Here is an 18,805-nt window from a genome sequence, read left to right as displayed (position 1 = left end):
AACAACCTTTGAAAACCAAAGTTGGACACGTCCTCCCTTTGCCCACGCCCTCCAGAGGCCCCTGACTCAGTCCTGTCCCCCAGACCCCTCTTTCCTCACTCCTGGGGGCCGCGGCACTGGTCCATCGCCAGCCCTTCTCAGGGCCTGGTCTCCCCCAGCCCTGCCTTCCCCCCCACCCTTGCCCGGATATCACCTTCTCAATGAATTCCCAGAACGCATAGAAAAATGCAACCACCCTGGTTCCCAGCACCTTCCTGTAGCACTAATGCCCGCAGACCTGCGACACAGGTTTGACAGTTTATTTTGTCTTCTGTCTCAGGGGCAGCCTCTCCATTCTAGACCATCAGCCGTGCGTGGGCAGGCATTTTGTCAGCCCCAGCCTCTGTGTCCCCAGAGATCAGAACCGCGCCCGGCGCTTAAGAAGGAGTTCCAACCTCCACCTGGAACCCCGCCGCCTCCCTCAGAAACGACCAAAGAGTCTCAAAGGTCAGCGAGGCACTTGAGCACAGCTCACGGGACAAGCTGCTGTGGCTGCCGAAGGGCTGGAGGGCTGCTCACTTCAGGGGCCGCGCGTGCGTCTCTGGGGTCAGAGGTCAGCAGTATGCGGAGAGGGACCCTGAGCTGGATTTCCCTCCTGGGAAGCCAACCTGTTGCTCAAGCCTGAGACAAAATTCTGTGTCTGGACCCCAAACAGGGCTTGTTTGGCTGCATGCTGCTGCTACTGTTGTTTAATTGCCAAAATGCAGGATTTAATATACAGAAATATGAATTCCCAGTTGGAGTGCATCCCGAGGTGCTCACGGCACGCCAGCACCTACCAGCCTCAGGTTCTTCACCACCAGCTCGCCAGCCAGCTCCTGTTCCTTCAGCTCCACCTGCAGCGCCCGCATGTCCCTGCACAGGGCACCCTCCTGCGCACGGCGCTCCTCCTGCGCCAGCTTCATGACCACGGTGCCCTCCGCCTTCATCTCCATCAAGCTGTTCTGATGCTCGTACAGCAAGTGCTTCACCTTCTGCTTATAGACCTGCAGGCGGGGGAAGTACCACCGCTCACCTACTCTGCCCGCTCACCTGCATGCACATGCCCACCTGCACACACCTCACCTGCACAGGCTCACCTGCACGCACATGCTCACCTGCACACACATGCCCACCTGCACAGGCTCACCCACACAGGCTCACCTGTACACACAAGCTCACCTGCACACACATGCCCACCTGCACAGGCTCACCTGCACACACCTGCACACACATGCCCACCTGCACAGGCTCACCTGCACACACCTGCACAGGCTCACCTGCACACACCTGCCCACCTGCACACAGAGGCTCACCTGCACACACCTGCCCACCTGCACACAGAGGCTCACCTGTACACACATGCCCACCTGCACACACCTGCCCACCTACACATACATGCCTACCTGCACACAGGTGCTCACCTGCACACACATGCCCACCTGCACACACCTGCTCACGTGCACACACATGCCCACTGGCACACACCTGCTCACCTGCACAGGCTCACCTACACACACCTGCCCACCTGCACACACCTGCCCACCTGTATACACATGCCACCTGCACACAGAGGCTCACCTACACACACATGCCCACCTGCACACACATAAAAAATACCCTCAGTTCCCCACGTCAAGGACACAAAGGGCTGTGACTCCCAAAAGCAAGGCGAGACAACGCCCCTGGCCCCCGGTCCGGCTCCTCTGCCCATGTGGCAGCTCCTATGGGGACAGGCCAGCCCCACGCACCTTGATCTCCACCTGGTGCCTCTCCTCGGCCTCCTCCATCTCCCGGTCTTTGTTCCTCAGCTCAGCCTTCTTCTCCTCCAGCTGCCTCCGCGTGATCTCCCAGAAAGTGTAGATCCTGTCCCGCTCCAGCTGGAAGTAGTTGCGCTCGACCCGCTCACGGTCCAGCTCCTCCCGGATGCGGCCAATGTGTTCCACCACCTGGCAGGCAGAACAGGGCCAGTGAGGCGGCCGGGGTGGGCCACCAGCCGCCAGGGGAGGGTGCACGGAGAAAGGCCAGGAAGAAAGAGGGAGGGGCTGCTCTCACCTCAGAGTAAATCAGAGCTAAAAGTGAGAAGTTAAAGTAGGGGGCTGGGAAGGCTCGGGGACAGGGAACGTTCAGCAAACAGCAGAAATCTCTTGTATTTGGCCAAGAGTCATAAAATGATTATATGCTTTTATTCCTTCCTGGGGATTTACACTAAAGAAATTTCTCAGAAGAACACAGGAGCTTTCCGCTTAAAGATATTAGCTACACCATTATTACAACAGCAAAAGAATTAAAAAGGAAATGATCTAAGATGCTTTTAAGTAGGAGAATGGCTGGGAGTTCCCTGGCGGTCCCGCGATAAGGACTTCGCGCTCTCACTGCCGGGGCCCGGGTTCAATCCCTGGTCGGGGAACTAAGATCCCACAGGCCACACAGCACGGCCAATAAATAAATAAATAAATAGGAGAATGGTTGAGAAATTAGAGTATATCAGTTAGAAGGTTATATGGCCCAACAACACAAAGATATGAGAATGATGTAAATATGTTCACAAAACAATGTAAAAAACCTTTCACCTTTAAAGATACACGTTAAGCAAAAAGTATACAAAACCAGTAAACCCGAAACAGTCAAGATGGTTTGGTCCGGAGCCAAATGCAAATCTGCAAATAGGTTAAAGGAAAAAAAAAAAAAAAAGGGCCACCAGGCCGGGACGGGGCTGGGCTCCCCAGGAGGGAGGTCTACAGTGGGGTCTACTGTGTCAATCAGACAAAGGATCTAAGCCAGGCTCCTCCCGTCTCTGACCGGCTCACGCTGGACGTTCCATCACTCGATATCTAGATTTCTTATAACTATCTAGATTTCAAGCTTCTCTTCAAAAATCAGCAAACAAACAGCTCTGGAGCCCAGGGCCCACAGGTTAACATGCAGCGAACTGGCCACAGCTGCCCTGAGTCTCTCACCCCTGCCTGGGCCCTGGAAGCTTCCCAGGTGTCCACGCCTGGAACACCGGACAGCAAGGCTCTGCTCTGCAGACTGGCCACTGCCATGTCACAGTTCGGTCCCCACCGGACAGGAGAAAATGGGGAGCCAAGAAACAGCCTGACGGCTGGGGCAGCGCAGTGGGTAAGCCGTTCACGCGGCAGCCTGGGGACCTTTCCAAAGCGCAACCTGACCCACCACCCTCTGCGGACACAGCCTGTGACACAAAGGCTCTCCACCGCTGTTCAAGGGCCTCGGCCCAGCTCTCCAGCTTCAGGTCTTATGCCTGTTTCAGTCACCTTTCATTTCCTTATCTTAAAACCATCAAAAGTAAGTAAGGGTCACTAACGCTCACAGGAGTGCATGTCAGACGCTCCCAGACCACACATGCTCTCACAGTTTGCACACGTTACAGGTTTCAGGAGCCTTGTAATTGAAATTGTAATTATATAACCATGTTCTCTAGCCCTTAAGTTCAGCAAAATGAACAAGTGGCCAAAAATAATTCACAATGTTTAATGGTAAATAAAACAAATGAGAATGCTATCGGTGTATGTACTATGATAATAGCTCTGTAAGCATCAGGTGCCTACAAAAGATAAGAATGAAAGAAAACGCAGAAAACTTAAAACAGCTTTTATATCAGAAAGACATTTCCTTCCAAATTCCTACTACCCTATAAGAGTTCACCCATGTGCCTGTACCGCGCTGTTTTACGACACGTGCTGTGCTTGGGCGTGCAGGCGTGGGAGGGGCGTATCCACGTGTGGGCAGGGCAGCAGGAGCCAGGCAGAGGGGAGGAGCACGCGGAAGCGGGGGCAGCGGTCTGAAAGAGGCTCCTAGGAGAAGCGCGGAGTAGCAAACCCATCCCACCGCAAGTCAGCGCTGGTCCGCGGCTCAGGCCAGCCCGCTCACCTGTTCCTTGCTCATGTCCTCCGGCGCGAGACCATCAACAATCGGGGTACCTTTGGCTTTCCCTTTCTTCCCTTTCTTTTTGGGCGCCTTTGGTTGAAGAATAGATGGTTGGGTTAGAGCTCACCTTCTGGCTGGCTGATTCCCTCCTGGGGCCGCTTGGGAGAGGAACTCCTGTCCTGGGGCGTCCATCTGACTGCCCACTGTCTCCTGCTTCCACCCAGACCACATCACTCTGCCCTAAGGTTCCCCGCCGTTAACCACAGGCGCACTCTGCTGATGCCTTCGGAGCAGCAAGGAGAAATCTGCCCTCCCAGAAGAGAATATTGCTCTCCCTGGCAAAGGGAGGGGGGACTTGCCCCTTAGTATAGAGCAGAGGCGCCCTTGGCGCGGATGCAAAATCTACCCGGACTCCGAAGGAGGACCCCCCGGCGCCACACCGGCCATAGTGCTTGGCAGGCGCGCGAAGAAGCTGCTCGGTGAGTGGAGGGGGAAGTGCCCGCAGCAACAATCAAAGCCGGCGAGACGAGGGCTCCTCCCCTCAAAGCACGAGACCTCAGAGACCCTGGCGGAGGAGCCGGAGCAGACTGTGGCGCTCACTGTGGGCTGTCAGTGGGGCGGGGCTGCCTTTAACAACTTCAGCAAGGCGCCAGACGAGACCCTCCGCCCTCACTCCCTTCCCGAGGGCCGCTCAGCAGATGGCCAATTTCCTTATCCTTCTGCCTTTACTTCTCCCAAGTTTCTGTGGCCCACGCTTGTGTGTACGCGCATCTACGTGACTCAGTAACATTTTTACTACAAAAAAAGTTTTTGTGGGGGGCTTCCCTGGTGGTGCACTGGTTGAGAGTCCGCCTGCCGATGCAGGGGACGCGGGTTCGTGCCCCGGTCCGGGAGGATCCCACGTGCCGCGGAGCGGCTGGGCCCGTGAGCCATGGCCGCTGGGCCTGCGCGTCTGGAGCCTGCGCTCCGCAACGGGAGGGGCCACAACAGTGAGAGGCCCGTGTACCGCAAAAAAAAAAAAAAAAAAGTTTTTGTGGAAATCTTACAAAACGTAAAGAAAAAAAGGAAAATCACCCTATAGTCTCACAAGCTAGTAAAAGTAGATGTATTCTGGTGGTCCTTTTCCAGTTGACTTTCAAAAGACCCATCCACAGAAATCTTCACTCCTAATACAATGCCCTCTTTCCAATCCCTCTACTCCAATAAGTCCACCCCATCAGAAGAGCCTGAAGGTTTGTCACCACCCAGCATCAGGGACAGTCAGCCAGCGGCCGCCGCCTGGTAGAGCCCCTGGGGCTCCCGCACACACAGGCATCCTCCCTGCCTCCCACAGCTGATGGCCACATCTGCCTGGAAACTGAGTTACCGACAGCCCCTACATCATGGCGGAGGTGGGGTGGCGCAGCTGTGAGCCCTACCGCAGAGAGGGGCCGGGATGGAGAGCCCCAGAGGCAGCAAGCTGTCGCCGTGCTCTGCTCAGTACCGGCCTCACTCCTCGCGGGCTCTCCAAGGAAACAGCAGTTCCTCTACCCTGAAGCTCTGCCCCGAAGGACTCCACGGGCACTGGACATGCTGTCAGGACCCTCCGGTGTACAGGGTCCTCTGACCACCCTGGTATGCCCCGGGCTCTCGACCCCAGAGAATGGAGGACCCGTGTCTCCCAGGCCCCTGCCAGGTGAGACCCTAGGTCCCAAGGATCTCATCAATGAGCCTTGCATTCCAGGTAGGAAAGCCCCTCGACCCAAGTTCTCTGCTCTGGACGCTGTGCACACCGGGCCCTGGGTCTCGGGGGCGGGGGAGGCGGGTGCTCTCTGACCACCCACCCCTGTGAGCACAGGATCCTGGAGAGCCCAGGTCTCTCAGCTCCAGGTGCGTGTGGGGTCCGGGATCCAGGGTCCGCAGCACCCTGGGCCCGCAGCACCCTGGGCCCTCCCTGCGAGGACCCCACGAGAGCGCCAAGCCCTCAGTTCCGGGACCCCAGAGCTCCAGGCCTCCCGTCCCGGGGTCTTCCTGCACGCAGGGCTGGCCCCCGAGCCCCAGGTACCCGGCGCGGACCCTACCAGACCTCCACCCCTCCTCACCATGGCTCCGGAGTCCCGGCGGCCGCGACCCGCCGACCAACGCGCCAGCCCAGCCTGGGCTGCGCGGTCTCCAGGCAACCGCTGCTAGGTTCCGCGCGAAGTCTCGAGGACCCTCGCGAGAGTCCGCCCGAGGGGTCACGGCCTGGCAACGGCGGGAGCGCGTCCCTAGCAACGCGCTGGGCTGAGTCACTGGGTTTGGGCCGCAGCTGGGCGTCATGCACAAGCTAGATTTCCACGACGCCCGTGAACGCGTTCGTTGCGGGACGTGTCTTGTTTATTGCGGGTCTTCCCCACTAGAACTTAAGCTCCATGGAGGTGAGGAACTGTTTCCATCCACTTCTTACTTACTGTACGTGCGTACGGGTCCTACCGTGCATAATTTCAGTTAGTGAGTGACGGGAGGTGCCGGAAAGATATGCACCGCTACGTTTTCCAAATTAGATTCAAATTCAGGCTGAGGCTCTGCCCCTCGGCCCACCCCACCCCCACCCCCACCCCCACCCCCGCCCATCTTTGAAGATTCCTCCCACCTGAGGCTGGAAGATAGCTGTGTTTCCACAAACCCTCAGAAGAAACAAAAGTAGGGAAGAGAACGTGTTCCAGCTGGGTCCAAAGTTTTGAAATCAGCAAGTCTCCCCTTCGGAAAAACTAACTGGTCTGTCTGAAGAGGTCTTGTCCTTGTGATGAGGAAAAACTAGAAAACTTTGCCAGAGGTTTCCAGACACGCACTGCAGGAAAAAAAAAAAAGTCATCGGGTTCCTTTCCTAAGCTCTTGCTCTGAAAACTGCTAACCACTTTAAGATTTCCAAAGCGAATTTGCGATCCCTCCTACCACCCAATTACCTACATGCAAAGTGCTGTCCTTACACACCATTTGTTGTCTTTTTTCTACACTCTCAACTTTAGCATCTTCTTAAATAGTGGTTTTGCAAGAGGTCATGTTTTTCCATCAGGTTGGGGATGGAGAAGAATCTTCTCTCCCTGGAGAGCTTCCTTGGGAGCAGGGTGTGAATGATGAAACAAGGCTCAGGTGGGAGACAAAGGTGCCTCCGTAGCTGGGCTTGCTTAGGCTCAGGCACCCACACAGGGGCATGCATGTGAGAGCCACAGCGACGAGCCTGGGGGGCTTCCTGTTTGCCCACCCAAGCCCTGATCGGTCCTGGAAAGGAACAGCCCTTTTGAGGGACTGTATTGCACAGAGCCGTGATTTATTTATAGCAGCCCTGAGGCCTTTGTGAGGTCTGGTGGTGTCACTGTGCCTGGGCAGACAAGAGCCTGAGCCTCTGTGTCAGAAACCTCTGGCCTGATAAGGGTCTTCTCCCCTAAGGTGGGGTCCTCCCGGAGGGGTTTTGGCAGGTGAGACAGCACAGCTGGGTAGCACAATGGAGTAATGATAATTATTTAACACTTACTTTGCAGACCCAATACGCTAGGTGCCTCACGCTGACTGGCTTTTTGCTTTAGAAGTCTGACTGGGAGTCCCGAATTAAATAAATGCATTAACAATAATTCCTTTCAACAAAAAGGGCAAAAATAGGAGGGTTAGCTCAGGATAATGAGACAGGATATTCATCTGTCACAAATCAACAGCACAGCATGGTTTATCAGTGTGCACTGCAGAGATGCATAGTTCAGGGAGGCCTTGCTGCCAGCTCTCTGGGCTCCCAATAAGACCCACAGCGACCTGTGCTTTTCATATTTGAGTTCAGATTTTTAGAAAAGAGCTTTTTCTTCACATGGATGGCTTGAGATACTTTCATTCAGCATCAAGCTGTGCATCTCGGAAATCCAGATAAATGGCATCTGAGTCTCCTGTAAAATCAAAGACCAAATGTTAATACATACAAACTCACTGACCTATGTCTAATACCTGGCTCTTCCTAACACCCACGTACCTGCTCATCCAGGTAAACTGCCTCAGACCACAGCAGCAACTCGATGGAGGCCTGGATGTTAGGATAACACAGTGCTTAAGAAGACTAGACTCTCTCTTAGAGATAAACAGTGAAGTATTTACAAATGAAATGACATAATATATATAGGATTTGCTTCAAAACAACCCAGCAAGGGAGGGAGGCATTGAAAGTACAGAAAAATCAGGATCAGCCACGAGTTGGTAATCGCTGAATCTGGATGACGGTTCATGTATGTTAACTGTGCTATTCTCTCTACTTCTGTTTGAAAATGGATTTTTTCCTTTTTTATTTAATTTTATTTTTTAATTGAAGTATAGTTGATTTACATGAAAATGCTTTTTTGGGGTTTTTTGTTTTTTGCTGTACGCGGACCTCTCACTGCTGTGGCCTCTCCCGTTGCGCAGCACAGGCTCTGGACGCGCAGGCTCGGCGGCCATGGCTCACGGGCCCAGCCGCTCTGCGGCATGTGGGATCCTCCCAGACCGGGGCACGAACCCGTGTCCCCTGCATCGGCAGGCGGACTCTCAACCACTGCGCCACCAGGGAAGCCCCCCATGAAAATGTTTTCAATGAAAAGTTAAAAATAAGCACTGGCCTCTGGAGTCAGATCACCTGCTGTTTACCAGCTAGGATGCCCTTGACAAGACTCCGTCTGTATCCATTTATTCATATGTCAAATGGGGATAATTAATGAACACCAATACTGTTACAGTTACTATGGCTGTGTGACAGCTTGCCCCCAAATGAAATACAGTGACATCTGTTTTGCCCATGAATCTGCAACTTGGCTGGGACTCGGTGGGGACAGCCCACCTTGGTTCCACGTATTACCCCCTGGGGGTGGCTCAAAGGCAGGCTCTGATGCCTGGCTACTGGCTGAGACCTTATCTCTCGTTCATTGGCTATTGTGGGCCAGAAAACACTCAAGTGGCCCCTCAAATGGCCTGGGCTTTCTCACACAGAGTGGCCGGGTTGCAGGGGAGCCTTCGGAAAGAGGTGAATCCTACTTAAGACCCAGCCTTGGAAGTCACATGGCAGCAACCTGCCACAGTCCATTGGCCAGAGCAGCCACAAGCTTGCCCAGGTTCAAGCAGAAGGGGCACAGACAGGGAATGTCTTGACGGGAGCAGAAGGTTCTGGAAGACACAGGGAATCAGAAATACTGCTCTGACCATTTGGAGACAATACAAACTTCCACCTCAGCTGAGTCTGAGCAGGCAGTGCCCACCTACTGTCCTGACCTCCTTATGTCCCCACCACCCACCCTGTAGCTCAGCTTTGTCCCCAGGGGGCTGAGCTGCCTCTTGGAGTGGCACGGAGTGCAAACTGCAGCGGCTTGTCCTCGTGGATCGTGAGATCATTTTAGCAGTTTTTGTTTTTGTTCGTTTTGTAAACTAAAGAAAAATGGGAACTATTAGCCTGCCTCACTGACTGACAGTTTCAAAGGCCATGGGCTCCGTGTGACTGGAGCTGGACTAGGTGGTGAGGCCCTTTGTTGGCTGAAGCTGTATGGACAACCTGCCTTTAGGAGGGTGCTTTCCTGCAAACACCAAGTTCATACTCACCTCCCTCCTCTGCGGATTTTTCCACGCCCAGCTGGGAACAAACTGTCTCCCTGACGGTTTTCTTTGGTTTGTTTAGTCTTTGTGCAGACCATGGGCTTGCATTTGGATCTTCTGGCTTCCAGCGCCCGGCTGTGGCACCCTGGTCGGCTGCCTACCCTGTGTTCAGCTTCACCTGGAACATCAGGATCCCGTCTTCTAAGGATTCCCCGGGAGAATTAATGCACCAAGGGCCTGGCACAAAGCCGCATTCCAGGGCCTCGTGCAGGGTCCAGTGTCTGGAAGTGGGGCTCCATCGAACAGTTTGGTGCTCTCAGCACGCCCAGACCCTGCCTGCCTTCCTTCCGGGGGCCCCCTCTCTGCCCGCCTCCTTCTCCTGACCTCCCTTCCCCCCCCACCCCCGCCCCTGCCCCCAGCCTAGCCCTTAGACGCTCTCGCCGCCCCCCACCCCGCCCCCTCGCCCTGTCTCTCCATAGCATTTATCACAATCTGCAATTCTTGGCTTAAGGGCCCTAGGGTGTTAGGCCCGCCCCTCCATACCCCGCAGAGCGCCGGCACGTAGTTGGCGCCCCACAAATTTGCGGGGGTGAACGGACGGAAGTAGGCGCGGCTGCTGAATGAGGGCGCGCGCAGGGGCCGCAGAGGCCGGGCCAGCGTTGGGGGACGCGGCCAGGTCGGGGTGGCTCTGCAGGAGGGGGTAGCCTCTACGTGGGAGGGGTCCTCAGGGGCAGGGGCCGGCAGGGGGCGCGCGCGGGGCGGGGCGGGGCCGCACCTGTGCTGCGGGGCCAGGGAAGGAGAACGGGGTGGGGGGGTGGGGTAACAGGGCCCCGGAGCAGCTGCGCGCCCCGCCCCGCGGGCTCCTCCCCGCCGCCGCGGCCCCCCGGCTGCTGCCCCAATGCGCTGCGCCGGGAGCCGGGGCCGAGTCGCCGCCGCAGCTGCAGGGGCGCCCGGGCCGGGTGACGACGCCGCCGCGTGCGCCCCTCCCAGGCCCTGCCGGCCGCATGGAGCCCCCGGAGGGCGCCAGCCCGGGAGGTGAGTGCGGCCCCAGCCCCCGGGAGCCCACGAGCTGCGCCTTCCCCGCAGCGGCCCGCAGCCCCTTCCCCCTGGGCCCACACATCGGCCACGCCCCGGGGCCGTGAAGACCCACCGGCAGCTCCGAGTCCCCCTGCGCCGGGCCGAAGCGGGGGGAGCCTAGTGCGCCGCGCCCGGGAAGACGAGCGGGGGCACCGCCCGGAACGGCCCCAGCGCTGGGCGGGGGGCGCACGGACCGCGTCCCCGCCCCCTCGTCCTCCGCGCTCCCGACCCGGGCAGCGGTGTCTGGCGCGCTCCTGAGTGGTTGGCCCAGAGCTTGGTCCTGAGCCCCCTCCCAGCGGAGCCGGGGATCTGGAAGATGGGGCGTGCCAGGGCCAGAGTCGGGATCCAGGTCAGCGAGGCGTGGGGGGGATGCTGCCCTCCTAGCGGCGCGTCTGCTTTGTTCGGCCCAGCCGAGCCTCCCTGGGGGTAGGGCGGAGAGGCCGCGGCCGGGATCCTCGGGGCACCAGGCTGAGATAGGGGCTCAGAGCGGGGGGGGGGGGGGGGGGTGCACCTGGCTCCGCCTGCGGGGGCTCCCACGCCGGCAGGGGTTGCTGGCTGCCGGAGCGAGGCCCAGGAGCTTACACATCTGGGAGGGCTGGTGTGCACGGAGTGACCCCTCCTCACGGCCCCTGCCATTTGTCGGGACGGTAGAGATGTACCGGGGGCCTCTCCCCTAGGAGTCTGGCCCTACTCTGGCCCTGGCCTGGTGGGAGGGAAACCTTTCCTAGGACAGGTTCCTAGGAACCTCCCAGGAACCTTTCAGGAGGGGTTTCCTGTGCCATCGGCCTCGGAACTTGGATGCAAACTGCCGGTCTCCTCCACCCACCCGGCCAGGCCCCAGATGCACCCGGGGTCCCCTGGAGGTCCCATACCAGGGAGCCACTCCCTGGCCACATAGGGGTCCGCTGGGGGTCCCCTAGCCACACCAGTGGCCTGCTCCAGAGACCAAAATGGGTCCACCTACTGCTCTGTCTGCAGGCTGAGTTGGGTAGGTGCATTCCAGACGGCTGTCTAGGGGCCCATGTCACGCTCCCTCCGAGCACCACCAGAGACACTCAGGGGCTAGTGGGTGTGGGTTTTCTTTGTTTTGTTGTTTGTGGGAGGGGTTCAGCTTTTTCCTCCCATTGGCAGTACGAGGACCCCGGGGCTTCCGGGTAGCGCCTTTGCGAGGATTTCATGGGGCAGGTTTGGAGAGCAAGGGCTGGGGATGCCGGCAAAGCAGCCAGGCCCCTCTGAGCTCCGTGTCCCCTTCTCTCAGTGGAGGCCCCGCCTTGCCTGCAGAGAGAGGGAGCAGAGGGCAGGCCTGAGGGAGGGGAGCTTAACGACCCTTCAGTTTCTGAACGTCACTTACTGGAGCCCCAGAGACCTAACTCATTCAGTGCTCCACGAACCTCCTCTGCGCAGGCACCGTGGTGGGGCTGGGCCACAGCAGCGGGAGGTGGGCTTCACAGGCTTCTTACCCCGTAGCCACGTCCTGCCCACATGGGGGCGTCACGCGTGGGTAGCTGTGACTGTCATTTTCTGAGTTCGCTGACTTTTTGGAACTTACTCTGGAGAGAGGGGCACACACACAAGTAGAGACAACAGTATGGTAAAGTCCCCCCCCCCCCCGCCCGCACCCACCTTCCTTCAGTAGTAATTTGTAGCCAATCTAGACATATTGTTTCATCCTTAAGTATCTCTGAAATTACCTCTAAAAGATAAGGTTTTTATAATTAAAACAGCATTTTTGCACCTAAACGAATTAACAGTAATTTCTTAATATCAAAGTGCACAGACATGGAGGGGAGAGGACGGGGTGCACTTCTCGAAGGTGCCTTTCGGAGACCAAGTCTCTAGCCCACCTACCTCCAAGTCTGTCCGACTGGGAGAGAGAGGCCTGGGCCCTGCCCTGCGGGGGCTGAGCCTAGATGGGGCCCACCCGGCATCCTCAAAATGCTCCAAGGAGGAGCACTGACTCCAGGGACAGGGGCTGGGGAAACGGGGGACGATGCCCATCCCTCCCTCCCTGCAGCCATGCTGGTTTTTATGCTATTCATTCATTCACTTCATTATTTCACTCATTCGCGTTGGGTGTGTGCAGAGCACCTCCTCCATGCTTGGGGCAAAACCCTGGGCACACAGCAGGGAACTTGAGATTTGGGCCAAGTTCTTGGCACGAATGTGCTGGAAAATAGGTCAGCAGCGTAGCACAGGGTAACACTATCATATGTGTTCATACCAGGCCTTGGGCCCCCAGTTCCAGTCTCCCCACGCGGGTGCTGCTTCCGCAGGGCAGGGCAGCAGGCCCCCTGCAGGGGCCAGGGGCTTCACTCCCTCACTGGGGGCTCTGCCAGGCTGCTAGCCCACTGCTGACCCTGGGGCGTCAGAAACACCGCTCACCTTTGCCCTGGCCTGGGCAACCCTGGGGTCTGCTGAACCCACCCAGCCTACGGCTTGGCCCGGCTGCCAAGGACCCCTGCCCTTGTGCCTGCCTGTGTGATCGGTCACTCCTCTGCTTCACACCCCAGGAAGAGCAGGGGGTCTCACTCGTGAAGAACTTCTCCCTTCTTCCTACAAGGGCTTATCGAGAGGGTATCAGACAGACCCAGGTGATTCCTAGCACAGCCGCTTAGTGACTCTGGGGTGGGGTCTCGGGCTCGTTCATTCAACCAGCATTATGTGGTGCACCTACTGTGCACAAGGACCAAGCAAAGGTCCTGCTCCCTTCACATCCTTCCAGCCAAAAGATCAGTGTCCTTGATGCCAAAAGTTGCATCTTCTGCTTTTTCTTCCTCTCCCACACAGCTTTGACACAGGCCAGGACACCAGGATTTACAAAATAAAGACCAGACCACTGCCAAAGGGAGACGAAAAGAATAAGAAAGTAGACATAAGGTGACTTTAAAAGTTCACCGTTACCATTTTCCATTGGCTCTGTGACACCATCGACTAGATGGTTTGCTGTTTCAGGGATGCTGAAATTTGATAAAATGTGCTTCTTACAATGAGTACAAAAGGCCACTGTGCCTGTAGGGGCTGGAGGTCTGTCCTGGGCTGTCTGGGACCCCTGGATCCTAGGATCTATAATGAGGCATATCTGCATACCCAGCCCCCTGACCCAAGGCCGGATGGGGAAGGAGGTCCTGCTTCCTTGCCCTGCCCCCACCTCAGCACCTGTGGACTGCCTCCTTCCCACCTGGACTGCATCCCATCCCACAAACATGCAGGTAGAGGCTGTCCCACTCAGCTCGGAACCCTCCCAGCTCAGAGAGCAGCCAGAGGTGTCTCCCCACCGGTGTCCCCCTGCCCTCACCCACCCCGGCCATGCCTCAGAGGCAGCCACGCACCCCTCAGGGCCTTTGATGGTGCTGTCTCCCCAGCTATCACCCAGCTCCCACCCTCCTTCAGACCTGTCCCCAAAGCGGGACCACAGCCCCCAGGGCTCCCCAGCCCTGCCCCACCAGAAGAGGGCAGGAATCCCCTATTTTGTCCATCCGAGTCCGGCTCAGGAATCTGCCGGACGCACAGGTGAATAGCGCTTTCTTTTCTAGATAAGGTGAGAGAGGGCCATTATGAGCAGAGACTCCCGCCTCTGCCCCACCTTTTATGCTAAGTCCCCTTCCACCCGGTCAGGGCCTAGCTTCCCTGTGGGCGCAAGGTCAGGGTCTCCCCTCCCTCTGCTGGCCGGCAGGTGGTGGCCGAGAGCTCCCGCTCGACAAGCTGAACCCCTCGGTGTTACTGGCCAAGACTCACTGTCCCTTCCTCGTGGCTGGTTGTGACACCAGCTGGAAAACATATTGCTGGCACTCTGCCTGGCACAGAAAACCATGAGCCACTGTCATTCTTGTTATTAACCCAGAGCCACCTGCCCCACTGGGAGGCTCCAGAGAAATGGCAGCACCTAGCTGCGGCCCCCAGCCAGCCAGGCACCCACCACGATGGGCCACGTGTGGAAGCAGAGCAGGACACTCCAGGCACGCGTGCGCCCTTGGGGAGGGGGACCCGGGCCGCTGTGCCGCCCCGCCTTGAGGAAGCAGAACACTCCTGCAGAGAGCAAAGGTCCCCAAGGGCTTCCTGGGCCTTCGACCCTCAGCAGGGGTTCTGATGTTCGGGAGAGGTTCCCCGCCCCCCCCCAGCTCCGGTGCCCTCTGGTCGGGAAGGTGTCCTTGCTGGGCTGGGCGGGCCGGGACACCAGGGGGTGTAACCCTACCCTCCAAGGATGCTCAGACGCCACGTTCCAAATGCGGCAGCAAGGTGGAAACCAGATCCCCAGCCCCAGTCCAGCGGGCCAGCCCTGGGCCCTGAGTGATGACACAGCACAGGGCAGAGCCAGGCTGGCCCCGCCAGTTGGCAGGCCCACCTCCCCTCAGCCACGCCTCCCAGGGAGCGGTTCCCTCCTAGAAGCCAGGGGCGACCCAGCCAGCTCTGCAGCTGCAAATCCCACCCAGCCAGGGACCCTCCAGACCCACGCGGCCCGCCAGGCTGCTGGCCACACAGGCCTAGCCCTCACTGGCAGCTGTTGGCACTGGGCCCCCCTGCTGGGCCCCCCGTTGGCAGCTGCTCCTGTGGCTTCGGCGCTGGACCCCTGGGATGGGCGGCCACACTGATGAGGGAGCGGGAGGGCATTCCTCACTCTTTACTGAGCACCGGTTCAGCTGGGGGTCAGCTGGGGGCAGGTGGGGTCTCTGTCGCGGGGGGGGGGGCTCAGGAGAGAGCAGCAGTGGGGACGCCAGGGAGCCAGGGGTCCCGTTGCCTCAGGGCATGTGCCGGCCAGATGACTGGGACCCCTGGCTGTGTGGGGCAGAGGGCCCTGGAACACTCGGGAGGAGCTGGTAGGAGGTGTGGATGGAGCAGTCTGCCCTGGTGACAGCAAGCACTCCGTGGGGTGGAGGGCCCGCCCCTGGGTGGCACAGTCTCCACCAAGCAGATCCCCAAGGGGCCTCGCCTCTCACCCGACAAAAAGTTACATGAAATGAGCCATTACATAAAAACAAGAATTGCATAGGAAACACCCTGGAGTAACATTCCCAGTCCGGAGGTGTGGTCGGTGGGGAGGGGTTGCTGTGGCCACTGTCCTCGTTTCATCTGAGAACGTGTTATGTGGATTCAAACACAACACGGGACAGACACGTGAGCCGGGGCCATTCTGGATTAAAGGGCGCCAAAGGGCAAGCAAATGCAGAACCGCCCACCCGCCCGTAGGTTGGACCAGAAAGTGGAGACAGGTGACAGTATTGGTGTCTTGGGGTCTCCGACAGGACCAGCAAGTGTCCCCGCGAGACCCGTGGTCATTCCTGCTCAAGTAATCAGGGCAAAGGGTCTGGAAATCAGGGTTACAGGGAAGGGCAGCATCCTCAGAGAAGCCCTCTGCCCCTTGTCTGGCTTCCTCACCCAAGGTCACCCCTGGCCACTGCGATCACTGCCCACAGCCTCAAGGGAGGGCTCGATGGGCCAGGTTCTCAAGTCCTCCCAGCCTGCGTCCTGGGGGTGGCGGTGGGAGACCGCAGTCCCCTCCCGGGTAACGCTCTCTCTGTTGCAGGGGTAGTTAAGGAGGTCGAGGTGCCAAGGGCTGCCCTGGGCACCCCCGTTCCTGGGACGGGGACCAGCAACCACTCACCTGTGGCCGAGGAGGAGGTGGGCGTCCCAGTACCGGCACCGGGTCTCTTGCAGGTCACGGAGAGGCGGCGTAAGTACAGCCCACCTGTCCCAGCGTGCTCCCTGGGACCAGGGGCGGGTCCCTGGGCCTCGGGTGCGCCCCAGGGAGCAGGTGCCGGGGATGGGTCAGCCCCACCTCGTTCCCACCGCACTGGCCTTCACCTGGCCCCGCTGACACACCCCTCTGCCCCCAGAGCCCCTGAGCAGCGTCTCGTCCCTGGAGGTACACTTCGACCTCCTGGACCTCACCGAGCTGACTGACATGTCCGACCAGGAGCTGGCCGAGGTCTTCGCCGACTCGGATGACGAGAACCTGGCCAGCGACTCGCCCGCAGGTGGGGCTGCTGCCGGGGTCTGGAGGGGGTTGCGGGACGTCCTGGGGCCTCAGGCCACCCAGCACCGCTCCCTGGAGACCCATTTTGGAAAATGATCTCCTTTCGGACGCGTGTTTAAGTGTCTGTCGACACGGCGCCGTCTCACTCACCATTCCTGCACTTCACACACCTATCTGCCAGCTCTCAGGGATTTCTCTCCCCTCCTTAATTTCACTTTTCAAATGCGAACGTAAGGCCACAGCCACAGTCCCACTGAAAGCAGAATTCACTACTTGGGTTTAATCCCAAGTAGGCAGAGCACGAAGCGGGTGGTGTTCACCAGTCCTAGCCCCTCCTCAGCTCGTTCCCGGGAAGCGGCTGGAGCCCGCAGGCCGCAGAAACGGCACGGGAGCTGCCAGGGGTATGGGGGCCCAGGGACCCTCCCCCCTCCCGGCTCACTGCCCATGCAGGCGGGGTGGGGGTGGGGGGGGGGGAGTGGCACCTGCTCCGGGCCAGGCTCACCCCCAAGGGCAGGCGCCTCAGCCGCACGGGGACCCGCCTGGGGACAACAGGAAAGCCCCTGGCCGGGCCGCACCCAGACCCACGTGTACACATTGCCGGTGCCCAGGGGACCCCAACGTGTGGTCCGACGCCGTGCTGGAGGCACACACGGGCCCAGCCCAGTAGCTGAAGGAGTGACCTGGGACCCCAAGCCACACTGACCCCAGCCTGTGTTCCCACCAGGCCTACACCCGCTGCCCAGGGCCGGCTGTCTGCGCTCCCCCTCCTGGACACGCACCAGGGCCGAGCAGAACCGTGAGAAGCAGCCCTTTGGTGACCCCGAGCGGCAGCCTGCCGTTGTGGACACGTTTCTCACCGTGGAGAGGCCCAAGGAGGACTAGGCCGGCTGGCCCGGGGCCGAGGCGGGGCAGGTCCGGGCGGCCGTGGCCCCGTGGACGCTGCCCGCCCCACGTGGCGCCTCTGCATAAGCACAGCCCAGTGGCCTTACGTCCAGCTCTTCCTGGTCGCTGGATCAGGGACCAGGCCCAGGGATGAGACGAGACTTCTGTCTGTAGGAATGGTATTCTTGTCTGTCACCAGACTCCCGGCTAGGGGTGCGGTGAGCAGGGATCTGCCCGTGAGAGGCGCTCTGCAACCCCCCGGGGGTCTCGGGGCTCCAGTCTTGAACGGCAGTGCCAAGCTCCAGCCCGCGGGACACCCTGCTGCCCTAACCGCCTTGATTCCAACCCTGCGCCCCTCCTGCCGCCCAGGAAGTGTCAGCACCAGAGCCCCCAGACCCTAACACCCTGCTTGTCGTGAGCCCTGCCTGAGAGCCAGACCCACCTCCTGAGCTCGGAACACCAAATATGTCACGACTGCCTCAGACCGCCGGGCAGGGCAGGGGCAGGCGAGGTTCGCCCTCCCCCGGTCCTTGCAATGACAGTCCCCGCGGCCCACCAGACACACGCACGCACACGCGTGCAGCAGCCCGAGGGGCGTGGGGACGTGAAGGGACCTGGGCACAGCGCCTGGCCCCCAATTCCGGGGTGCCAGACTCGGCTGCTCCGGACGCTGCTTACATACTAAGGGACGGAACCGGCTTCCAGTCAGACAGCGAGTCCAAGAACAGTTTTAAAATAAACGTGTAAGCTTGCTTTTAGTCCCCAAGGCCACCTGCCCTGACCCCTTCTCCACTGAAACATTTCTGGGGAAGGAAAACAGGCCTGGGCACATGCTGGGCCCACGGGGCGTGGCTACAGCACGTCCCGCCAGGAAAAGGGTCGCCCTATGCGCCAGGAGGGGCACGTGAGGGGCAGCAACAGGGAGGTGTCTTCCAGACACAACCAAGAATTTCACTTAAAAGGGATCCCGTGAGGGCAGCCGTGCCCCCCCGCCCCCCAGTCTTCCCCCGGGCCGAGTTCCCATCCTTCTCGCTATGGCTTCTGCAGATCTCATTTCCAAACAGCAGGATTAAAACGGCACCCTGTCCTAAGTCTCGCCGACCAGTCTCTTCCTTTCCAGCTGACGTGGGAGCTCAGGCGTGCGGGCCGGGGGTGGCTGCTCCAGGGGCCTCCAGGAGCTCCACGCTCTGGCCCTCCCCCAGCTAAAGCCACTGGGGGTTCCACTGTGACATGCCCTGGGCTCTTATTTGGGTCACATCTCAGGGCCAAGCGCCCTGGCTCTCGAGGCATTAAAGAAGCGAAGACCCTGCCTCCACAAGCCCAGGCTGGAAGAGGCAGATGTACTCCCGAGAGGCTCTTCCCAGCCTGGGGCAGGTTCCTGGGGAGGCAGCCGCCAGGCAGGGTCCGCCT

General features: G+C 59.2%; 2 protein-coding genes across 7 annotated transcripts in view; one reads left to right on the top strand and one right to left on the bottom strand.

The window, feature by feature from the left end:
• GAS8 (growth arrest specific 8) overlaps positions 1 to 8,311 on the bottom strand; it is a 37,118-nt gene extending 28,807 nt beyond the window's left edge. For 3 of the 5 annotated variants that reach the window (XR_010938897.1, XR_010938898.1, XR_010938899.1), the window contains exons 1-7: positions 7,886 to 8,311; positions 6,862 to 7,802; positions 6,521 to 6,718; positions 5,991 to 6,356; positions 3,913 to 3,999; positions 1,770 to 1,967; positions 819 to 1,025 (exon numbers count right to left, since the gene is read on the bottom strand). Coding sequence is in view for 1 of the 5 variants with exons in the window: in XM_067718171.1 (XP_067574272.1) it covers positions 819 to 1,025; positions 1,770 to 1,967; positions 3,913 to 3,999; positions 5,991 to 5,993 (495 nt within the window). In the remaining 4 variants the exon portion in view is untranslated. The remainder of the gene's footprint in view (positions 1 to 818; positions 1,026 to 1,769; positions 1,968 to 3,912; positions 4,000 to 5,990; positions 6,357 to 6,520; positions 6,719 to 6,861; positions 7,803 to 7,885) is intronic. The other 2 variants (XR_010938900.1, XM_067718171.1) reach the window with 1 other exon arrangement.
• Positions 8,312 to 10,290: 1,979 nt separating this feature from the next.
• DBNDD1 (dysbindin domain containing 1) lies at positions 10,291 to 18,486 on the top strand. 2 transcript variants are annotated; one of them, XM_067718188.1, is made up of 4 exons: positions 10,291 to 10,500; positions 16,064 to 16,210; positions 16,374 to 16,514; positions 17,238 to 18,486. In XM_067718188.1, the coding sequence occupies exons 1-4, from the start codon at positions 10,470 to 10,472 to the stop codon at positions 17,393 to 17,395; spliced, it is 477 nt and encodes a 158-aa protein (XP_067574289.1). In that variant the 5' UTR covers positions 10,291 to 10,469; the 3' UTR covers positions 17,396 to 18,486. The 2 variants fall into 2 exon arrangements, with proteins under 2 accessions (XP_067574289.1, XP_067574290.1); XM_067718189.1 differs by lacking the exon at positions 10,291 to 10,500 and adding an exon at positions 10,700 to 10,891.
• Positions 18,487 to 18,805: the final 319 nt, after the last annotated feature.

Source organism: Pseudorca crassidens, chromosome 20 (assembly GCF_039906515.1).
Source record: "Pseudorca crassidens isolate mPseCra1 chromosome 20, mPseCra1.hap1, whole genome shotgun sequence".
NCBI lineage: Eukaryota > Metazoa > Chordata > Mammalia > Artiodactyla > Delphinidae > Pseudorca > Pseudorca crassidens.
Note: the sequence above shows the minus strand (reverse complement) of the source record. Positions and strands in the feature narration are given on the sequence as shown.

What these genes read in the sequence shown, in the direction of transcription:
- DBNDD1 (XM_067718188.1), top strand. Translation starts at nt 10,470, where the DNA reads ATGGAGCCCCCGGAGGGCGCCAGCCCGGGAG. An exon ending in GCAGGTCACGGAGAGGCGGC is followed by an intron (nt 16,211 to 16,373) that starts GTAAGTACAGCC and finishes CTCTGCCCCCAG; the next exon opens with AGCCCCTGAGCAGCGTCTCG. An exon ending in GGCCAGCGACTCGCCCGCAG is followed by an intron (nt 16,515 to 17,237) that starts GTGGGGCTGCTG and finishes TGTTCCCACCAG; the next exon opens with GCCTACACCCGCTGCCCAGG.